This window comes from Trichosurus vulpecula, chromosome 3 (genome assembly GCF_011100635.1).
Source record: "Trichosurus vulpecula isolate mTriVul1 chromosome 3, mTriVul1.pri, whole genome shotgun sequence".
Classification (NCBI taxonomy): Eukaryota; Metazoa; Chordata; class Mammalia; order Diprotodontia; family Phalangeridae; genus Trichosurus; species Trichosurus vulpecula.
Genome location: NC_050575.1, coordinates 154,743,222 through 154,767,927, shown reverse-complemented (window position 1 = coordinate 154,767,927; position 24,706 = coordinate 154,743,222). Strand labels below are relative to the sequence as shown.

Genomic DNA, 24,706 nt, shown 5'->3' with positions numbered 1-24,706 from the left:
GGGATTGTACCACTCTTTTAAGGAAATCTCAATCATCAAAAAATTTATTTGTTCGGAAGAACCTTCTGGTTTGTTTCCTTAGAGGATTTTCCTTCCTGTAAAGGAGGGTCTTAGCCTTAGACTGAGGGTTCTTAAACCTTGAAGGATTCATTTTTTCAAGATAAATCTCAATCTAAAAATTGAGAGAGGTGTTTTCCATTAAAGGGTAGAGAAGCTCCTGCTCCTAGGTTTACAAAAAGGGGGCAACCAAAGTACAGCCCATTTTTTTCTCTCCGTGTCTTTGTGTCTCTGTTTCTCTGTGCTTCTCTCTCCCAAACTGATTTCAAATCAAACTAGCTCTTTCCTGGGGCCTTATCATCCCAAGAAGTGGACAAAAAGTACATTTTTTTCTCAAATAAGAGTCTCCCTCTGTCTTTTAATGCGGGCCAAGTTAGAAGGCAGACAAGATACACACATAAGAGCAATTTGTCCATTCCAGGGTAGCTTTCTGTAGAAATTTGTTTTAAGGACAAGTTAAAAACAGGAGGTGGTAAACTGTTTCAAAAGTTCTGAATGTCTCTCTCTAGGTGCTTTCTTTCCCCAAACCAATTTAAGGAGACAAAAAGAAAACTCCTGGGACTTTGAATAACTCCCCCTTTTATTGTTCAGGTACTTAGCAAACACTAATCAAGTGCAGAAAATGCTAGGGCAGTATGTAGGACTACATCCATCAGAACTATTTGCTGCCAACAAATTCTCAGATCTACTTTGTCATTCAATCCCTGTCAGAGACCAAATGGTGTTTGTACCATGTTATGCCCTAGTTAACAGTGGGTAACCAGAGACCATCACTCTGTATATATATGAGGGTAAGAGCCAAGAAAGGGTCTTTCAGTTTGGAAATAATGAATATGTTTTATTCTTTATGATATGGAAACTATAGTAAAATGATAACTTGAAATTCCCAGTCTCCAAAGCAGGGGGATAGGAATTTATAGCTAACACTTAGGACTTCTCTTTATTTGAAAAGACAGGTAAGAGAGTCTGGGCACCATATCAATGATACAAAAGGACTTTATCAGGATGTTGGGGAAAGGAAATAGCAAAAAGGTTATAGGGAACTGGGAGTGCCACCAGCTGTCTTCAAAAATTAGGTAATTGATAACAATGACAGTCACTTTTGAAGGCTGCCTGAAATTTTTGAGATTTTAAATGTTACCACTAGTGGTTATACAATCCAGATTGGATTTGGTCAAAATATATTCTGAAAATAAATCATAATGTGGTCTAAGTGTGTTCCTCTGTCAGGCACATTGTGGTAGATTAGAAGTCACTACAAACTGCAATTGCTATTTGACATTAAGAAATTTATGGCTTTTGCGACCTCTACTTTATCTCAGTTTACTAATCAGTAAAGTGAACAAAGATAATGTCTAACGTAGATTTAGTAATTTATGTATTAGAAATATTGCTAGAAATGTTTTTGAACAATTGTTTTCCAAATGTGCAGATGTGATTTTATTTGCATGAAAAATGTTTGGTAATTGTGCTCATATATTCCTTGAGATTAAGTAGACTCCCAAACTTTCAATATTATCTACAGTTATTTTAAATAGAATTTCTGTTTCTTGCTGTTGGACTTTGCTGGAAATGCTGATGATTTGTGTGAGTTTATTGTATATCCTGCAACTTTGTTAAAGTTGTTAATAATTTCAAGTAGTTTTTTTAGTTGATTCTCTAGGATACTCTAAGTATACCATCATATTATCTACAAAGAATGATATATTTGTTTCCTCATTGCCTATTCTAATTCCTTCCTTTTCTTTTTCTTCTCTTATTTCTTACTAACATTTCTAGTACTATGTTGAATAACAATTGTGATAATGGGCATTCTTGCTTAATCCCAGATATTATTGGGAAGTCTTCTAGCTCATCTCCATTACAGATCACGCTTGCTGATCATTTTAGAAAGATATAACTCATCATTTTAAGGAAAGCTCCCTCTATGCCTATGCTCTCTAGTGTTTTTCATAGGAATGAGAGCTTTATTTTGTCAGAAGATTTTTCTGCATCTATTGAGATAATCATATGATTTCTTTTGCTGTTGATTTTGTTATTAATATGGTCAATTATGCTGATAGTTTTCCTAATATTGAACCAGACCTACATTCTTGGTATGAATCTTACTTGGTCAAAGTGTACGATCCTTGTAAAATCTGGCCAATTACCTTTGATAAGTCACTCCTTTTGTTCAGGTCTCAATGTCCTCATCTATAGAAAATGGTGTTTGAACTAGTTGGTCTCTAATGTCCTTTACGGTTCTGAATCTCTAATCTTATTAAAAGAAGATTATATGTAAAATGTGAACTTCTGTCAGACATGAATCATTTTGTAAAACTGATATTTAAAATTTAATATAACAATATTATCTTCTATGTATCTCCCGAAATTTTGGTTTTGTTCTGTTTTTTAATGTCTTTCTTTTCCTCCTTCCCTTCCTTCCTTGCTTGTTTATTTTCCATTCTTTCTTTCTGTCTATCTATTCCATGAACTTCAATCCTCCATAACCAATTGCCTGTTGGACATTTCAAGCTGAATTTCTCAAAGAAATTTCAAATTCGTTATGTCCAGAAGAGAACCCATTATTTTTCATCCTCAAAATGACACCTCCTCCAAACTTCCCTGTTTCTCTCAAATGTACTACCATTCTTCCAGTGTCTCAGATTTGTAACTTCAGTTTTATCCTTGACTCCTTACTCTCCCTAACCTTTACATATTTAAATAGTTGCCAAATATTCATGTTCTATCACAGGGAATTTGACCATTAGACCTCTTCTCTGCATTCACAGTGCTACCACCTCAGCTCAGGCCCTCATCACTTTTCACCTAGATTGTTGCAAGAGCCTCCTGATTGGTCTCCATATCTCAAATCTTTCCTCATTCCCATACATGCTCCATATAGTTGCTAAAACTGATTTTCCTTTGGGGCAGATCTAACAAGGTCAGTTCCCTACTGGGTCAACTGCAGTGGCTCCTTATTGCCTCTAGAAATGAAATAATAACTCTCCTGTTTTACTTATGCAGACATTTACAATCTGACCCCATCAAATGTTTCTACCCTAAAAGGACATTACTCTTCCTCTTGCACTCTGTAATTCAACCAAAATAGCCTTTTCTATATTCTTTACACATAATATTACATCTCCTGTCTCTGTATCTTTGTCTTTAATGGAGAGGTGGAACGGGGAGCAATAAACTCTTCCAAAAGCCTTCCTTTATAAAGAGCTCATAATGTTCCACATAACCTTTCATTTTCCATCAGCAGCTCTGCTTGGTTTCTACTCCATAGAACTGCATGCCCGCATGCCTGGCATCCTGCTCCCTCATGGTGCTGTTCCACCCCACCCCCTCCTTCTGCCCATACTTTATAGAGAGCTCACAACTTTCCAGGTAACTCTCCAGTTTCCAAGTGACACTCTTTGGCTTCTTCATGGAACATCCTGTCCCCTGCCAGGTGTCTTCCCTTATGTTCCCCTCCCTCTGTTATAGCTTTTTTTTGTGTGTTGTCTTCCTCATTACATTGTAAAATTCTTGAGGGCAGAAACTATTTTCCTTTTTTAAAATGTGTATCTCCAGCACTTAGCACAGTACCTAACACAAAGTAGATATTTAATAAATGTTGCTTGAATTATCAGCTCTGTGAGAGAAGCTGCAAGAATGTATATGTGTGAAAAAAGGGAAATCGGGAATTCTAAAATAAGACTAGTGTAATTATGTGGTAAATTATTTGACCAATAATTATTATGAAATCTATTATTCCTCTCGTAATTCTCCTCCATTATTTCACTGTAGCCTATCTATGAAACTCTACTTCTGAAAGTTATATTCAGCAACATCCTTGAATGAGAATATATGTTGTAGACTAACTTACTATCTTAATTTGGTGAGATTATGCTTCTCAAAAGGCCAAGGTTAACTGCTCTAGGACTTCTTTTATCAGTGACAAAACAGAAAATGGACTGCTTGCTGCTCATGGGGCCTCCTTTTCCATATAATAGTTCCTATATCAATGGTGATCATGTAAGCAATCACCCTCCAGAAGGCATACAACACCCATCTGTGTATAAATGTTTTAAGTCTATGTAGTAGCAATTTATATTTGAAGATGTTTCCCACCCATTAATAGGCCACGTGACCTGCTTACATCACAGGAAGCCTGTAACATGTGATGGGAGGAACTTCCTGACAGCAAAAGGAAGTTATGTCACAGGAAATGCTGAGAGAGAGAGAGAGAGAGAGAGAGAGAGAGAGAGAGAGAGAGAGCGCACAGTTTTGACTACTAATGGTTGCTAATGGCCGCCATCATGATTGTTAGAACTGAACAGGCTGTGCCTTAGCTATACTGTGAGTTTGTTTTGGGGAAGACTCCAGCAGGGTGTCAGAGAGGTTTTGGGATGACAAGGCTCCAAGTTGTGATATCGTGTTTTAAGGTCCTCTCTGTTATGATGAAGTGGGTGCTGAACATTTGGTTATGGGGTATGGTTCTCTGGTGTCTGAATTAATGATTTGCTTTTCTACCGTCTATGTGGAGAGTCTCATATACTTTGCGATACAGAACTACATAGGCATATTCCGATTATCATTGATGTTGTGTTTATTGCCTTACTGATACATTATTTGGCAACGAGTAGGATGGGATCACAAGGTATAAGATCTCTATTTAGAGGAAGAAGGGCTTTAGAAGAAGAAATGTTATCCCAGGATGGGAGGACGTAACTTATTGCTCCCTAGCAAGGGATGGTCTAAAGGCAGTGGTCTCTGTGAAGACTAGAACCTCAAGCTACAATGTAGAGGACCTAGAGATTTGGAGTTATGCCTCATAGAGATTACTGTTGAGCCAGGAACAGAAGGGCCAACAGAGATCTCTAGAAGAGTCTGGATTTTACTTACAGTCTATCATATTGTATGTGAAAATAGGGACAGACTATTACAAGAGAGAGCTCAGACTCAGACAGTTGCTGAAAGGTCTGATAATTCAAGTGAAAGTGCTTCTCCTATACCACAGCAAGATGGAGAATCTCAGGTGGTAGAACAACAGAAAACTACTAGCCTCTTTGTAAATTCAGCTAGAAGGCAGAGGGAGCCAAGGAGCTCAAGAGTGCACCTCAATTCAGCTGTGGTCGAGCCTAGCAGGCAGTGTGGTTACCATGGTAACAGGGGCAGAGAATCTAGACAGGAAGATACAACATCAGAAGCTGAGGCACAAGGTGCTACTTTGTTGCACGGTGCTTCTCACATAGGGAAGGAGACATTGCTACACTCTCAAAATGAAATGTGCCCCATACAGCGAAGGAGACAGGAAATGCAGTATTGTAATACTGAGTTCAGGGAGATTTTGGAAGATTTTTCACAGCAGGGAATCACAGATATCTTGAGATATCTGTGTTCACTCAGAGAATGGAAGAATCATTAATACCTTAGATGGTGAGAATCAGTGATGATGGGGCTGCAGGAGTGTCTGCAGGTACTATGGATTGCATGAGATTCATAAGTATTAGTCAGAATTCTTTTGTACAGCAAACCTTTAGGGATTATCATTTGCAAGGAGGTAAGCAAACAACTAATTTGTTGGCTTTGGCTATGGTAGGCTGTAAAGAGGAATATCTTGGTTATACTATGTGGCCTACTGCCGACAGACCCTGGTATTCAATTAGAGACTGTATAAAAAAGTTAAAGGAGGAGGTAATGAAGACTGTTATTATGTCAGGGAATGCTGAAGTTTATTATGAAACACCCTTGGGAGTCTCTCATAGCAATTTGATAGTGAAGACAGCACACCCACACTTATAAACATGTAATTCTGACTCTGCCGATTGCAGAAGTAGGGAACCCTCTTTCAGAGGTGCTGGAAAAGGTTTCACAGTTAAGTGACTTAGGAGACTGGGGAAATAATAAATTTTTTCAGGAGATAAGGGTACAAAACCAGCAGATTTGATGTCAGAATAGAGTGACAAGAAGAGAAATGCTTACTGCTCTATTGAAAGTAGGGGTAGATTTTAGAAGAAAAGATGGTATTTCAACTTATAACCTATACAAAATGTACCAAGATAAGGGGATGAATAGCAAATGGAATAGAGAAGTCAGAACTGCCCCTACAAATCCTACAGATCTCGAACCCTTGTATCCAGGTGCATCACACCTTCAAGGAGACTAGGGAATAGGCTGAGCCCCAGCACAGACTAAAGAAACGGACATGATTACAAACTCTATATTAGTCTGACTATATATTGGAAAAATGGATCAAGTACTATAACTAGGGCATTGATAGACATTGGGGCATAGGCCAGATTGATTTATGGAAACCCTGACAAATTTAAGCATGGAACTCCTATTACCATCACAGGACTAGGTGGGGCTGAAATATCAGCCAGACAAGTTAAGTTGATGATAATAATTGGACAATTGCCTAAGAAAGGATACACTGTGCTTATTGTTCCCATTCCTGAATACATCGTTGGAACAGATATATTGAAAGGCATGATTCTGAATTTTCATGAGGGGTGATATCAATTTGTAGTAAGAAAGATAGGCATTAATACAGTTTTAGTGGGAAAAGTAAAAATGGACCTAATCACTTTATTCGAACCTTCTAAAGTAGTTGCTTTGAAGCGGTATTGTGTGCCAGGTGAGCAGAATGAAACTGCCAATGCTATAAAGGAATATGTTGAAGCAGGTGTGTTAGTCCCTAAAACCACTCGATGGAATAATCCTGTATGTCCAGTATGAAAGTCAGATGGAATGTGGAGAATGGCAGTGGATTATAGACAATCGAATAAAATGACTCCACCCTTGTATGTTGCTGTTCCAGATACTTTTACCTTAATAGAAAGGATCCAGAAATATGATGGGGCTTGGTACACAGTTATTGATTTGGTCAATGCTTTCTTTACAATCCCAATAGACTTGAAACAATGAGACCAGTTTGCCTTCACGTGGCAGGGCTGACAATATACTTTTAACCGATTGCCACAAGGATATCTGCATAGCCAAACTATTTGTCATAGGATTGTGGCTGAACATTTGGATAAATTGAAGTTACAGGGAGAAAATGCAAAAGAAGTAGAGAGGAGTTTGATACTTTTAATTGAGAATATAAAAGCAAAGCATGGGAAATTAACTCTGTAATGATTCAAGGACCAGCTTAAACCATGAAATTTTGGGGTATACAATGGAATAAAGGACTGCAAGACATTCTCCCACAAGCTAAACAGAAGATTCAAGATTATTCTATCCTCACCAATAAGAAGAAGGCACAAAAGTTCATAGGATTGTTTGGATATTGGAGGCACCACATTCCACATCTTGGACAGATTTTGAAACCCTTATATAAAGTTACCAGGAAAAAAATATGAATTTGATTGGAAACTTGAACAGAGTAAAGCTTTTGAAGAAGCTAAAACTGCTATACATTTAGCTCTGGATTTATGGCTTATGCAAAGTGGACCTGTGAATTACAAGTGACTGTACAAGATGAGTATGTGAATTGGAGTTTATGGCAGAAACAACAAAGCCAAAATGTACCCTTAGGATTTTGGTCAAGGAAACATATGGATTATAATACACACCTTTTGAAAAGCAGTCGTTAGCTGCATATTGGGTTTTGGTAGAGACTGAACAACTGACTCTGGGCCACGAAGTGATATTAAGGCCTGGAATTCCGATTATGACTTGGGTAATGAGAACTCCAGCATCTCACAGAATTGAACATAAGCAAGAGGCTAGCATAATTAAATGGAAAGGGAATATTCAGAATAGATCGAAAACAGGCGTTTCTGCTCTACATGAATCCATTGCAAACATCAACATTGATGGAAAGGACACATGCTCTGACCCAAGGCGACAGTTGGTACAATCCTTGGTAAAATGGAATGATGGATATGATGGACTGACTGAAGAACAGAAGAAACATGCATGGTTTACTGATGGGATGGCAAAATATTTGGGTCATAAAAGACACTGTACTAAAAGAACTTTGGAAAGCACTGGGGAAGGTGGAAGTAGTCAATATGCTGAACTTATGGCAGTGCATTAAGCTATTAGAACAGAGAAAGGAGGACAGTGTCATATATTCACTGATTTGTGGGCAGTAGCTAATGGGTTAGCTACATGGGTGTCAATGCGTAAAAATCAAGATTGGGAAATTCACAGCAAACAAGTTTGAGGCAAAGAATTATGGGAAGATATATGGGACATGTCTTCGCTTACTAATTTGTCAGTTTTTCACGTAGATGCTCACGTGGCCCTTGTTATACCAGAACGTGAGTACAGTGTACATGCCAATTGACTTGCAAAGACTGTCCCTTCTTCAACAACAACCCTTGATCCAGTACTAGCAAAATGGGTCCACCAAATGGCAGGACATTTAGGGGTCTAGGCCACACACTGGTGGGCACAAGATTGCAGTCTTAGTATCTTATTCATTGTTGAAGCAAATAACAGAGGAATGTAAAAAATGTGAATTGGAAAAGGAAAAAACTGTTCCTTGGGTAGTGACTGGATAAATAGCAAGGGGAAAAGTTCCAGCCCAGAGTTGGCAGATAGATTATATTGGACCACTACCCTAAGATAAAGGATGCAAATTTATATGTACTTGTGTTGACACCTGTTCAGGTGTACTAGTGGCTTGTCCTTATAAGAATGCAACCCAGAAAAACACTTGTAAAATTCTAGATATTATAAATTTATATTATGGAACCCCAATGCAGATTCAAAATGACAATGGTTCACATTTCCAAGGCAATGAGATGAAGAAATATTATGTTTTGAACAAAGTAGAGTGGCTATATCATATTCCATATTATCCACAAACAACTGGGTTGATACAAAGGATGAATGGATTGTTGAAAGAACAGTTGAGAAAATTAAGTTCTAATAATTCATATCAATATTGGAAGGATAATTTATTCACTGCTTTATATAATTTGAATAATAAGCCATTGGGAGGAAGTACACCTCTAGCCAGAATGATGTCCCTGAATCTGCAAATTAGAAAACAGTAAAGACATAAGATCCAAAATATTGAGTATTGGACTATGAGGGAAGATGTCCCACGCCATATCCAGGAATACCTGGTTTGGCAGGATATGATTTACATTGTTTAGAGAGCTTTTGGTTGGAAAGAAAAGAGATAGGAAAAATCTCTACTGGGATATGTACGAGAATCCCTAAGCATCATTTTAGATGGATATTACCTAAACCAGGATTAGCAGCTCAATACATGTATTGGCTGAAGTGATAGATTCTAGTTGTCAAGGAGAAATTATTGTAACATTCCAGAATTTAGGTGAAGAACCTATACAGTTGTGTAAAAATGATAGAATTCTTCAATTGTCTATTATCCCTGGTGAAATAATACCCCTTGTGAAAACTGACCCTTCTTCCAAAATAACTATCAGAGGAAAGGAAGGATTTGGTTTTACTGATAGAATAAAATTGGGAGGTAGAGTATGGGTAAAATGGAAGCTGCACAATGTTCCAAAGGCTGCAGAAATCATTGCACATGGGAAAGACTATACTGTAACAGTAGTCTACCCAGGAGAAAATAATTATGAAATTGTACCCTTCACTCATGTATTCTATCATGAATGAGGCTATGATAGTCCCTGTTTCTTTTTGGATTTTTGTCTATTAAATTTGTTTGTGAGATTTGTTTCCTGAAGGCTTGGTACCATCCACCTGCAGATGCCTGGTTGCTTAAGCCAGATGTCACCCTTTGATGTGTTTGGATGTCACCCCTGGACCTGTCCACAACTGTGAAATGTCATCTCTGGACCTGTCCATGACCGTGATGTGTCATCCCTGGTCATGGCATTAACTGAGTTCCAGATGCCAGCATGCTAAAGAACTCACTTCACGAATAGGACTCTTAATCTCTTGGGGCAGAGACACCTCTATGTCCCTTTTTAGCAGGAAAAAGCTTTGGAGGATAAGATCTTCACTGCTTACCCCAAGATTTTGAGCCCCATTCATTCGAGGGGGGAATGATGACATTGTTTTATATGCTTATCTTGTGTTATCCCTGTGATATTATTGTGTAAAGTTCTGTTGACACCAGTTATCCCTGAATTCCCATTGACCAATATAATGCATACAAAAGATTTTGGGGCCAAAGTAGTAGCAATTTAGATTTAAAGGTCTTTCCCACCCATTAATAAGTCATGTGACCTGCTTATGTGACAGGAAGCATAAGTCACATGTGGTAGGAGGAGCTTCCTGACAAGAAAAGGAACTTATGTCACAGGAAATGCTGAGAGAGAGAGAGAGAGGGGAGGGTAGAGAGAGAGAGAGAGAGAGAGAGAGAGAGAGAGAGAGAGACTGAGAGAGAGAGAGAAGTTATGTCTACTAATGTCTGATAATGGCCACCCTCATGTTTGTTAGAACTGAACAGGCTGTAAGTTAGCTATACTGTGAATTTGTTTTGGGGAAGGCCACAGCAGGGTTTTGGTTAAGTTTTGGGACGACAAGGTTCCTTGTTGTGATATTATGTTTTAAGGTCCTTGCTGTTATGGGTTAACTGGCTGGGGGAACTGAACATTTGGTTATGGGATAAGGTTCTCTGGTGTCTGAATAAATGGCTTACTTTTTCTACCTTTGTAATAGTGATTAAAGTGGGACTTTTTGCTGTTGATGTTTAATGACTCTGGCCTTTGTTTGAATAGGGCAGATAGAGTGGGATATTTTTGTTTTTCTCAGCACTGAGACAATTGGGAGTCATTGATTTACATCTGATGTGATATTGGGGGTGGGGAACTTTTCCACACCCAGTCTGTGTGAGGTCAGGGCCCTCAGGGCCCTGAACAGGATATATAAGTTCAGAGGTCAGCCTTCTCTCTCTGAGCCACAGCAGGAGTGGCATGTGACTCTCTGCCAGCTGTTGTAATGAGCTCCCCAGCTGAATACTCAGATGTTGATAACTACGAATTGTATTTGGTCTGTAATTCAGGGTACTGGTTTTTTACCCCTGAACTAAGTAAATGATATTTGTGTGCTGGATTAAAGTAAGATTGTTAACCCTTTAAAGTTGCTTTCCTTAAATAAAGCAGATCAAAAGGCCCTGGGCTTGCAGTGTTCCATGAGCTGATTGTTGTTGATTTTACACCCTCACAGCAGCTGCTAGCTGGATTGTTGAAACAACCTTCTATGTGGAGAGTCTCATATACTTTGCAATACAGAATTACATAGGCATATTCACGATTATCATTGATGTTGTGTTTATTGCCTTACTGATACGGCCTACCGTGAAAATCAAGGTACTGAAGATAATACTTGGTGGGGCCCCTAACAAAATATGTTGTTGCTGATCTCTGTAAAGCTGGACTCTCTGTCAAGCTATTGGAAAATCTTAGATAAATGTTATCTAACTAATACAACAGGAAGTTGTTCCACTTGTAAAGTGGCTTTCCAGAAATGCCAACTTTATCTCCTCACTTTGAAATAAGGAACAATTTCTTTCTTTTTTTTTAATTTAAATTTATTTATTTAACATATTTGGTTTTCAGCATTGATTTTCACAACAGTTTGAATTACAAATTTTCTCCCCATTTCTACCCTCCCCCCCACTCCAAGATGGCTTATATTCTGGTTGCCCTGTTCCCCAGTCAGCCCTCCCCTCTATTACCCCCCTCCCCTCTCATCCCCTTTTCCCTTCCTTTCCCGTAGGGCAAGATAAATTTCTACGCCCCATTGCCTTGTGTATCTTATTTTCTAGTTGCATGCAAAAACTTTTTTTGTTTTTGAACATCTGATTTTAAAACTTTGAGTTCCAAATTCTCTCCCCTCTTCCCTTCCCACCCACCCTCCCTAAGAAGTTGAGCAATTCAACCTAGACCACACATGTATCATTATGTATAACCCTTCCACAATACTCGTGTTGTGAAAGGCTAACTACATTTTGCTCCTTCCCAACCACTCCCGCTTTATTGAATTTTCTCCCTTGACCCTGTCCCCTTTCCAAAGTGTTTGTTTTGATTACCTCCACCCCCATCTGCCCTCCCCTCCATCATCCCCCCCCCTTTTATTTTTTTTTATCTTCCTCCCTCTTCTTTCCCGTGGGGTAAGATACCCAACTGAGTATGTATGGTATTCCCCCTCAGGCCAAATGTGATGAGAGCAAGGTTTACTCATTCCCCCCTCACCTGCCCTCTCCCCTTCTCCCACACAACTGCTTCCTCTTGCCACCTTTATGCGAGATAATCTACCCCATTCTATCTCTCCCTATCTCCCTCTCTCAGTATGTTGCTCTCTCATCCCTTAATTTCATTTTATTTCTTTTAGATATCTTCCCTTCATCTTCAACTCACCCTGTGTCTGCTCTCTCTCTTTTACATATATGTGTGTGTATATATATATAAACACATATATATATACACACATACATACACATACATACATATACACATAGATATATACATACATACACATTCACTTATATATATACGTAAACATATATATGTGTGTGTGTGTGTATATATATATATATATATATATATATATATATATATATATATATATATATGCATATTCCCTTCAACTACCCTAATACTGAGGTCTCATGAATCATACATGTCATCTTTCCATGTAGGAATGTAAACAAAACAGTTCAACTTTAGTAAGTCCCTTGCAATTTCCGTTTCTTGATTACCTTTTCATGCTTCTCTTGATTCTTGTGTTTGAAAGTCAAATTTTCTATTCAGTTCTGGTCTTTTCACTGAGAAAGCTTGAAAGTCCTCTATTTTATTGAAAATCCGTATTTTGCCTTGGAGCATGATACTCAGTTTTGCTGGGTAGGTGATTCTAGGTTTTAATCCTAGCTCCTTTGACCTCCGGAATATCGTATTCCAAGCCTTTCGATCTCTTAATGTAGAGGCTGCCAGATCTTGGGTTATTCTGATTGGGTTTCCACAATACTCAAATTGTTTCTTTCTGGCTGCTTGCAGCATTTTCTCCTTGATCTGGGAGCTCTGGAATTTGGCGATAATATTCCTGGGAGATTTCTTTTTGGGATCTATTTGAGGAGGCGATCGATGGATTCTTTCAATTTCTATTTTGCCCTGTGGCTCTAGAGTACCAGGGCAGTTCTCCTTGATAATTTCTTGAAAAATGATATCTAGGCTCTTTTTTTGATCATGGCTTTCAGGTAGTCCAATAATTTTTAAATTATCTCTCCTGAATCTATTTTCCAAGTCAGTGGTTTTCCCAATGAGATATTTCACATTGTCTTCCATTTTTTCATTCCTTTGGTTCTGTTTTATAATATCTTGATTTCTCATAAAATCACTAGCTTCCACTTGCACCAATCTAATTTTTAAAGTAGTATTTTCTTCAGTGATCTTTTGGACCTCCTTTTCCATTTGGCTAATTCTGCCTTTCAAGGCATTCTTCTCCTCATTGGATTTTTGGAGCTCTTTGGCCATTTGAGTTAGTCTGTTTTTTAAGGTGTTGTTTTCTTCAGTGTATTTTTCAGTATTTTTTTAGGTCTCCTTTAGCAAGTCATTGACTTGTTTTTCATGGTTTTCTCGCATCCTTCTCATTTCTCTTCTCAATTTTCCCTCTACTTTTCTAACTTGCTTTTCCAAATCCTTTTTGAGCTCTTCCATGGCCTGGGACCAGTTCATGTGTTTCTTGGAAGGTTTTTGTGTAGGCTTTTGCACTTTATTGACTTCTTTAGGCTGTATGTTTTGGTCTTCTTTGTCAGCAAAGAAAGAATGCAAAGTCTGAGACTGAATCTCGGTGCATTTTCACTGCCTGGCCATATTCCCAGCCAACTAACTTGACCTTTGAGGTTTTCAGTGGGGTATGACTGCTTGTAGACTAGAGAGTTCTATGTTCCACGTTTGGGGGGGAGGTGCCAGCTCTGCCACACCAGCACTGCTCCTTCCCCAACCCCCAACCCAAACTGGGCTTAGATCTTCGGCAGGCTGTGCACCCCTGCTCTGATCCGCCACTTAATTCCTCCCACCAGGTGGGCCTGGAGCTGGAAGTAACAACAGCTGTAGCTGCCCCACCTCCGCTGCCCCCGGGGCTGGAAGCTGAACCTCGAACTCCTTCTACTCCTGCAGCTTTTCCCACTAACCTTCTCTGCAGTCTTTGTTGTTTGTGGGTCGAGGGGTCTGGTAACTGCCGCAGCTCACATATTCAGGGTGGTAGGTGCCCCATCTGCCCGACTCCAAGTTTGGTTGTTCCATGCCGCTCAGGCTGGGCTCTACTCCACTCCGTTCCCAGCTCCCAGCTCCCAGTTCCCAGCTCCCAGCTCCGTGTGGCATAGACCTCACCCAGAGACCATCCAGGCTGTCCTGGGCTGGAGCCCTGCTTCCCTCTGCTGTTTTGTGGCTTCTGCCGTTCTAGAATTGGTTCAGAGCCATTTTTTATAGGTTTTTGGAGGGACTTGATACGGAGCTCACACTAGTTCCTGCTTACCAGCCGCCATCTTGGCTCCGCCCCCCTTATTTAGAGCTATTTAAAAACACAGTAGGTTGCCTAAGAGGGCATATTATAGAGGGAATTCTAGTTGAGGTTTAGATTGGAATAAACAGCTTTTGAGCTCTCATGATTCTGACTCTAAGATTTTGAAATTCTGTGACAGGATAAAAAAGCCAAACAGGCAACATACAATGAATGCTGACTAGGCAACTAAATCTAAGGTGATATATGTGTGTGGGTATGTGTATGTATATATGTTTGTATACTTCTATCCATCTATGTTTACTAATCTATCTATCTATCCATCTATCTATAACTATCTACCTATCTGTGTGTGTATATATATATATGTACATATGTGTGCATGTATATATGTATGTATAAACATGCACATATCCATAGTTACGTACATTTGTATATTATACATATATATGTATTACCCAGTATTTTTCTATACGTATATATTTATGTATATGTTTATCTGTCTACATATATTATTTGAGTTTGTATTTCTATATGTATTTATGGGTTTATACACATATGTGTATATTATACATTTCTGTGTACATGTGTTATGATACCAGCTCACACATCTATTTTTGAATGCTTCATAATTCTGTGGACCATATCATCTTATAGAGAAATAAATTGAGATTTAGAGATGGTAAAGTATTTGTCCTGTAGGTTGCTTAGAAACATTAGAGTCATGGATCAAATTTTGGCCTTCTGGTTCCATATTCTGTACTTTTATGATTAAATTAATGCAAAGTGATTTTCAAAGAAGAAGAAATCTATATAAATTAGAATAACCTAGGGAAGACTACTTGACAAAGTGGCACTTAAGTTTGGCCTCAAAAAATGAGAAAGCAACACATTCCCATCCAATAATTTCTCCCCATGATAATCCTTTACAATGGACTTGTTTTTTATACAGTCATGCTTTTCTATATTTTTGACCATGCAACCATTAAACTTTTTTTTCTGATGTTCTAATCTATTGCACTAAAATCAGTTGTAAGAAAGTCAATTGATTCAAAAGTAGCAATTTTATGGTGAGATAAAGCCAGTGCTCACAACTGTCCTTGCAATTCAGACACCCAGAGTAAAGTTTCAGGTCCTTTTCCCTGCTGACCTTACAAAAGGATAAGGAGATGGTATCCCTGTAATAAGCTATATAGAACTGACATAAAAATGAATTCATTCTGTGTTGGGGAAAAACAACCCAGTTATTTTTTTTCTTCCAGAAATATATGTTCCTACCTACAGTTGTGGATGGAGTATTTTTCCCCAAAAGTCCTAAAGAGCTCCTTGATGAAAAGCAATTTGGTAGCATTTCCTTCATGATGGGAATTATTAGTCATGAATTTGGCTGGCTTCTTCCAACTGTGAGAGCATTGTGTTTATTCTGGAATTTTGTGTTCTTGTTTTCTCACCAGGACCAGAAATTCTCCATTGGTTAAGCTGAGAAAAGGTTTCATTCAGTGTGTTGAGCCTCCTCTTCTTCTGATTCTGAGTTAACAATCCTATACTTCTCTCCCCCCACACAGAACTTCATTTCTAAGGAACTGCTTTAGACAGTTCTTAAGTTGTTGCTGGGATGAGACTCGTTTTGAGCACTCTCCTACTTAAAGTATCTTAAAACATTGGAGCTGGAAGGCACAGAGTCCAAACCTCTCATTTCCCAGATGAGAAATGTAAGGCCATAAAAGGGAAGAGATTGCCTCAGGTTGCCGCATTTTGTTAATGTCAGTACAAGGATTAGAATCCAGATCTTCTCCCATTTTGTATTCTATCCCATGACCCATAAAATGTATAATGTTCTTGTTCTCCCTCGAGATTCCTTCCTATTAAAATTGGAAATTTTTGTATTAAATATTGGATTTGACACTTCCTATATCCTTCAGTGTGGAATCAATATGATACTGTGGGAAGAATACCAGATTTTAGATCTGCCCACATGGGTTTGAATCCTGGATCTGTCACTAACTTTTCTGTGACCATGTGTATATGACTTAATGCTCTTCTGTGAACTTCAATTTCCATATTTGTAAAATGAATTGGTCGTACTAAATTATAAAGCTATTCAGCTCTTAAGTCTTGTGACAAATTAACTTGATGGGATACAAATGTAGCTATTCACCTGTAAATTGTTTGAGGTTACCTCTACCAGTGGAATCCAAATAAACTAATGGTTCTAGTATCAGTTTGCTCCCCTTCAGGCTTATTACTATGTCAGGAAGCTAGAAGCTGCCCATTCACCAACCCTCTGGGCACCATGGGACTCCCAGTTCTGTCTTCCTGGAAGAAATGGTGCAAATGCTGCTTTTAAAAGTTGAAAAGTTGCAAAAAATGCTATTTTTCTTATTTTCTTATCTTTTTACTTTTGTGATTTCCTGAGACATTTAGTGAACTACGTTAATCCATTGAAATAACCCTATTCATTAGAGAACATTACTTCAAATTTAAAGATAAAATAAAATAATTCCCCTCATTTGTATCACAGAGACAGTTTTAATTTTTCTCTTTAACCATTAATTCTTTATGAGAATCTTTTTTTTTCTTTTTTAGGCTATGGGATATCCTCTGTCAGAGGATGGATTGGAGCAAGAGATAGCAACAGTACTATTATGGGACTCTATCCACTTGTTGTAAGGAATTTAGAAATATAGAGTATAAGATCTGGGAGGAAATTAAGACCTAAATGGCCAAAGCTTAAAAGAAAAACTCAGAACATAGAATTTTGGAACTTAAGGGATCTCAAAGCCCATCAAGCACAAAGCCCTCATTTGATAGATGGAGAAACTGAGGCCAAGAGTAGGGAAACAGTTTCCCAAAGATTATACACCTAGCCTGTGACAGAACTGGGACTAAAACCCAGTTCTTGGGTTTTAAAACTAAAACTCTTGATGCCCATTCCAGTGCAATTTCCACAGCACCATTATTCTTTCCATCTCTGTTGCGAGTCCCTGGCCTCGCAACCAAATCGTGGGGGTCTGTTGTCAGCCCCCCACACCCAGGCCTTTGCCTAGCAAAGGACCTGATCTCACAGACAATAAATGGGGCGGGAGCCGAAGGATGGTGAATTACTCCATTTATTATTTCAGCAAGCAGCATTTTTATATCTTTAGTGACGTAGGTACATTCTTTGGTTACGTGGGTGAAAGAACAGGTAAAATCAAGACACCTGGGTACTAGGACCGCCCCGACTCCGCCTACTCTCCTCCCCTTCTCTTCCCGAGCTAACCTGAAGCTCCCTGTGGTCAGGCAGTCCAGGCAAAGAGCCGGAAGTTCCATGTGCTCTGGCAAGCCCAGACAGAGAGCCGGGAAGTTCCATGTGCTCAAGCAGGTCCGGGCAAAGACCTGGAATTGCTAGGGAGGCAACAAAGGCGAGACCCCTCCTCCTGGCTCCACCCATATCTCAGAGCCCTGAGTTTATCTCAGCAGGCCCCTGGGCTTGGAGGTCCGAGGAGGGCGGGGCTCAGCTCTAACTCAGCCTGTAACACATCTCAAGTCAGACACCAATTACTCAAAGTAATTTAACTGACAGATACCCATTTGGTTAGAAAACTAAAATCTTTGCATTTCATTTTGTATCTTTAAAGCAAATCTTGACAGTTAAATATTCTATCATCATAAGTGTCAGAGGGTAAAATATTTTAAGCTATAAGATCCAAAAACTAAATTTATTACCCATACAGAAAAAAAGAACTGTGGTCCTCTTACCTTCAGAGGAAAACTGGTGAAAGAATACATGTAGCGAATTTGTCATATCTTCTCTAATGAACACCTACACTCAGTTTATAAGTATTCTTGGCCATCTTGCAAGCAGTGAAATAGCATATTTTTGTAGCTTTTTAAGGCATTTACCCACATATACTTTGTATTTGGAGCTGTTCTACCTCCCTCTTAGATTATAGGTTTTAGGGAGGCAGGATGGGGGTAGGACGTGACCTGTGATTTCATTATAAATTCCTCATGAGAAACATTCTTCTACCAATTCAGGTTGGCAACTTATAGTTTTAGAGAAGAGTCTTTAGCGTGAAGACACCAAGTGACTTGTGCAGAGTCACAAAACCAGTGTTGTTCCAGGGACAGGTTTTGACCCCAAGTCTACTTCCCTATCTACCATGTCATGCAGTAGGAAACCTACTTTTTTCATCTCTTTATTCTGAGAATTGTCTAGCACAGGGACCAAGCACAAAGTAATAGTCCTTAAAATAGGCATCTTCCTCCATACATCAGTAGTGTATTCCACAAAAATAAGATTTTAGATGAAACATTTCAGATTAAGTAAACATAAGCAATGTTTTAAGTTATTGGCTTGAACAATTTATGGCAGGATTTCTTAACATTATGAATGGAATTGTTTATAATGTGTTCACAATGTTGCAAAAGATATGAGGTGGAGTAAGTTTAAGATAGCAAGTCAATGGAGAGAAGAAATGATGGATAAATGGTAGAAATGAATGAATGTATTTTTACTCATGTTTCACTCCTTACTTGACCACTTCAGGAAATCCCCAAAAACCATACTCCTGTGGTAACTCAGGAGTATCTTGGAGTGACAGATAATCCTGTTGAAAAGAAAAGAATTTTTCTGGACATGCTAGGAGACTTGATGTTTGGAATCACAACTGTGATTTTGGCTTGGCTTTGCAGGGGTAAGTTTCTGAGGAATATGGAGGGGGATGGTGATACAGCATGATATATCCCTTCCAACTTTCAGTCAAAGATTTTAGCTCACGCCACACCTACTTGGGACAGACCCTACCCAGAGACGTTGTAGACCTTGCTTATATAATAAAAAAGAAATTTGGGGATTTGAAGACCTGAATTCAAATCCTTGCTTGAATATTTCCTCAAAGGAAATACATAGGACAAGGACATGAAATTTATCAAGGAGGAGATAGGAACAGATTGTGAGAAAGAGGCATTGCTTAACCTAGATTAGGGACATTGGTCAGCTTGGGAGGAGGAGCACTATGGAAAGCATCCCACCCTTAACCATGGTTGATAAATATTGACTATATGGTATACAGTTATGTCTTCCACATCACAACTTTCCCCAATGTGGTTTTGATATATGGTTGGCATAAGAAATTCAATGGGAATTTCTGGGAGTTTTGCAGAAGCTGCAGATAACACAAGAAAAATTTAGAAACTCAGAAATACATAAATATATGCATGGTGATATAAAATATCAATCCAAATTTTACAGCAAGATATTATAAACACCTCATAAAGAAAAAAAAAGGAAAAAAAATAAGACTTCCTCTCTGGTGGGAAGAGAAGGCCAAAACATTTTATGCTGATTTTCTAGATCATGAGGAAGTCATACACCAACCTCCATGATGTGGAATGGAAAACTGTATAAAATTATATAGCTTATAGAACTGATCTAGTTGAGCACCTTCCCTTTATAATTTGGGAAGCTGAGAGCCAAAGAGGAGGTTACATGACCTTCCCAAAATTACACCTGTTGTTTGAAAAACTAAATCCTGCTGCCTTTATCAAGCACTGGCTAGATGACTTTGTTGGGATGATACCAACGGGATTTCTACAAGATATAGAAGTTGGAAAAGGATGGCCTCAATGCTCATAGCCAAATCTAAGATTCTTTACCATTAAGGCAGAGATTAGGTTTTTAATGGATTACTCTGGGATAAATAACAACTTTAGAAGTAACAGATTTTATTCAATGTGGGCCATTATTCACCATACCTCTATTGGCACTTCTAGTTCTATTATGTTTCCTCTAAGTAGGCTTTCCAATTACTTAAAATAGCTTAATGTCCCAGAGAACAAAGCTTTTTTATAAACTTTCAAAAGGGAATTTCAGGAGTTCCATCTATGATAAAATACTCTAGAACTTCCCACCACTTTCTTTCCTTTCAGATTCAGGTGCACCCACCTTCCTGTATGAATTTCAGCATCAGCCAAGTATTTGGGGAAATGTGAAACCAGCTACTGTCAAGGCAGACCATGGGGATGATCTCTTCTTTGTGTTTGGGTCTCCATTTTTAAGAGGTAATGAATATTTGTTTGCTACATAAGCTTCATAAAAATTTTACTTAGTGGCCATTTCTGAAAAAAAATCTTTAATCCTTACATGTGTTCAACTCCTTTAGGTTACCAAAATGCCTTCCTGTCCTTTATCTCATTTGGTCCTCACAAAACTCCTGTGGGTAGAAAGGATGATTTATTATCCCCAAATTGTAGATGAGAAAACTGAAGGGCAAAGAGTGAATAGACTTGAGTAAGGTTAGTGTTAGAACTGGAACTAGAAAAAAAGAACTGGAACTAGAACAAACATCTGGCTCTTCACCAAATATCTTCAAGCAGAGTGTAGATGACCAATTGTGAGGAAGATGGATCATGTTCTTGTTTTGGATGGGTTGGATTAGAGGAAATCTAAGGTCCCTTCTGGCTCTCAAATTCTCTGATTTTGAGCATAATGCTATAAGCATTCAAGACAGCTCTGCTCCAGGAATCTAATTTCCTTTCCCCACTTTAGGAAATGCTGGAGATATGTCCTTCAAAATCAAAGAACCCATCAATGCTCCTGAGTTTCAGTCTGTGGCCATGTGGTTTCATTGCCTTCCATTTTAGAGCTTTGACCTCTTCTCCAATTTTCTGTTCAAATATGACAGGATCTATGGGTTTCATGGGGCTACCTAATGATTCACAAGTATTTCACCCTCAGAAAAAATAGCTGAGCCCTTTATTCTTTGGATTTTACTTTTCCATGAGTGCCATGAGAATAGCCTTCAGGTAGAAGGTTATTACTATTGATACCCATGTTTTAGATGCCTACCTGGAACTTGATATAATGGCAAGAAAATGGATTTCAAGTCTTATAATTTGGGTTCAAATCCTAGCTTTGTTACTTGTATGATCTTGGGAAGCTTATGTAACCTCTTCTTTGGCTCTCAGTTTCCCAAATTGTAAAGTGAAGAGGTCAACTGGATGAGTTCTACCAGTTTTAAAATCGCATATATCACTCAATTAATATTTGTCAACCATGGTTAAGGTGCTGTCCAGTAAGAGAACACAGGAAAGAAGCACTGTGTAAAGGAGAGACCTAGAAGTTTAGGAGGAGGATAAAGCACCGAAGAGGCAATCTGATGTGAAAAAAAAGAAAGTAGAGTGCGCAATGAAGATAACTTTGCAGTTCTGTTCATTTAAAACTTCTCGTCCCAGTCTAATACCTATAATTGTCATTTTCAGATGGTTTCTCAGAAGAGGATAAGCAACTTAGTAGGAGGATGATGGGATATTGGGGCAACTTTGCTTGGAATGGGTGAGATTCATAACATAGAAAAGGAAAATATTTAAAAATTTTTATTGATATCTTTTGTTTTTATATCATCTATTCTTCCCAATGTATTCTTCCTTCCTTCCCCTCCCAAAGATCTTTCTCCATTAATAAAGAATCAAAATAGAAGGGAAAGAACAATCCACCAAATTTAATCAACTCATGAACCTTATCTGACAATAAATGATGAACTGACTATTCGTGTTCCCCCACCTCTGCCAATTAAGAAAGGGGGGGTGGTAAATTCTTACATCTCTTCTTTGAGACCAAGCTTGGCCATTACAATGTCACAGCATTAATTTTTATGATTCATTATCATGCTTTCCATTTACATTTTTGTAGTCACCATAGTTTTTTAAAATGATTTTGCTTTTTCTGTTTACATCAGTTCACATTTTCTCATGCTTCTATACATCTATCAGATGTATTATTTCTTATAGCTCAATACTCTTCCATTACATTCATGTACAACATAGTTAGCCATTCTTCAATCTATGTTGGAACATGGACTTTTCCCACCACTTCTTTGCTACTACAAAAAGTCTTACAATAAATATTTTTGTAACTTTTGGATCTTTATTTTTTTGTCCTTAACCTATTGAGTCAAATGAACAATAGTGGGCTCTTTGAGTGATAGAGTATCAATATTTTGCTCACTTAATTTGTATAATTCCAAATTGTTTTCCAGAGTGGTTGGAGCAATATGCAGTTCCACCAATAATGCTTTAGTTTGCCTGTTCTTGTCCCACCACTATAACATTGACTATTCTCTCCTTTTGTCATATTTGTCAATTTTATGGGTGTGAGCTGAAACATCAGAATTTTAATGATTTCTATTTCTCTTATTATAAGTGATTTACAGTCGTTCCATTTGACCATTTATAATTTATAACCCTTTTTAAGCACTATTCATATTCTTTGACCACTTATCTATTAGTGAATAAATTTTAGTCATATATTTGTGTTAGATCTCCTTGTATGAAATAGTTATCAGAGATATTTGAGAAAGAAAATATTATTGTTACAAACTTGTGACATTCTCTCATAAATGCATATCACATTTATATGGAGAGATAGCACAAATTTAGAGTATGATGACAGAAAACTGGAGAAATATATGTTCAAGGTTAATCATTACACCAATATGTTTAAGCTTTAGTGTTTTTTTTCCTCTCATTTGGAGTCCTCATAAGTCTCCCTCCCTAGGCGCTGAATTTAATGTTGGATATATTGCTAAATTGAGTACCCAGGGTCTACTCTTCCCTGACAAGTGACTCTTGATTGCAAAGTCTAGTTTTTTTCTTGAATCCACAGATAACTCATTTTTTTTTCTCTCAGAGGTACTATCACATTAGTGACTTTCTCTCTGCATTTGCTTGTATCTAAATATTGTGTCCATTTGCTCCCTTAATTGACCCTCAAACTCTCTTCAAGTAGTTCTAAAACTGCTGCATTTGTTTCTACTTCTGGGCAAGTAACCCTCCTGTTAGATATTATGCTCAAAAGGGAAAGGATGCAGAATCGACTTCCTGTCCCCAATCAATTCCTCTCAAAGATTGGGTTCTTCCATAAAGCACTGCAGAATTAGCCCCTTAACCTTTAAAGGGCCCTAACAATATTTGCTCAGTAAATTATTGCTTCTTCCAATTCTATCAAAGACAGATGTTCACACTTTGCATACAGATCATCAGGTTGTCCCCATTTTGTTAATTTGTTAACAAATTGTCATCTGTGGTTACATCTTCTTGAATTATCTGAAGTGGAGACGGGAAAAAGAGCAAACCTCCTCCACTCCACTCCCTCATATTTCATATATGGAATTTTTACCGAAGTAGTTTATATTCTTGAGTTTATCAAACACTGGGTTACTGAGTTCATTTGCTTGTCATTCTTCCTTATCTATTGTGTTCCACTGATTTGTTTTTTTTTTGTTGTTTTTTGGCTCATATAAAATGCTTTTGATAATCATGGCTTTATTGTATTATATGAACTCTTGAAGTGCTAATTGACAAGGGGGAAACTTAATAACATCCCAACACTAGAAATTTTTTCTCTTCATATTTGGTGGATTCCCCACTCCTCCATTCCTTTTATCATGACCACTACAAGTAATTAAATGGCCATCATTAAAAAGAAAATATTGTTACATTTACAGAAACCCCAACGGTGAAGGGCTGTTGAAGTGGCCTCAGTACGATCAGAATGAAGAGTACCTACAAATTAACATCACCTCCAAAATCAGCAAGAAGCTGAAGGACAAGGAAGTAGCATTTTTCACTGAACTCTTTGCAAATGAACCAGATGGAGAGTACAGAGATCATATTTAGACATTGTCTGGTAGATCAATTGCCTGGCTTTCAAAAAAAAGCCTCAGTGGATCTGGATGAGAAGAAATTTTTGCCTCGGCATTGTTGTCTAGTTTTTGTTTCTAGGGAGTTCTCATTAGGAAAATGCAGGGGCAGAATGGTGTTAGGGAGAAATACAAGAAGCCATACATCAACACTATGGGTACAAGGGTGAGGGGCTCCACAGCTTTGACACCATGACCCACAAGGAGTCCAGAGTCTGCAATATTTGCTTGTTCTCATGATTCTCCGAAGAATTGGCTTTCAATGGGTGTAGTTGGCTTGGGTTGTGTAAAATAAAATCTTTCTTTTGTGATTCTTGTTACTTATACCAGAGTTTTAGTCTTTTTATAGAGATAAATAAACCTTTGAAATAACTATTATTGGCTCTTACATTTGAATTACATGAAAGCTTTTCCTCTGGGCAACTGAGGGGATGGAGCTAAGATGGCGGCTGGAAAGCAGGGACTAGCGTGAGCTCCCCACTGAGTCCCTCCAAAAACGTATAAAAATGGCTCTGAACTAATTCTAGAACTGCAGAACCCACAAAACAGCAGAGGGAAGCAGGGCTCCAGCCCAGGACAGCCTG

At 38.2% G+C, this 24,706-nt stretch overlaps 1 protein-coding gene across 1 annotated transcript in view; it reads left to right on the top strand.

Annotated features, from left to right (window-relative positions):
* LOC118842361 (liver carboxylesterase 1-like) overlaps window positions 1-24,099 on the top strand; it is a 146,131-nt gene extending 122,032 nt beyond the window's left edge. Inside the window, exon 14 of the mRNA XM_036749903.1 lies at window positions 23,928-24,099. Coding sequence (XP_036605798.1) covers window positions 23,928-24,099 — 172 coding nt within the window. The remainder of the gene's footprint in view (window positions 1-23,927) is intronic.
* Window positions 24,100-24,706: the final 607 nt, after the last annotated feature.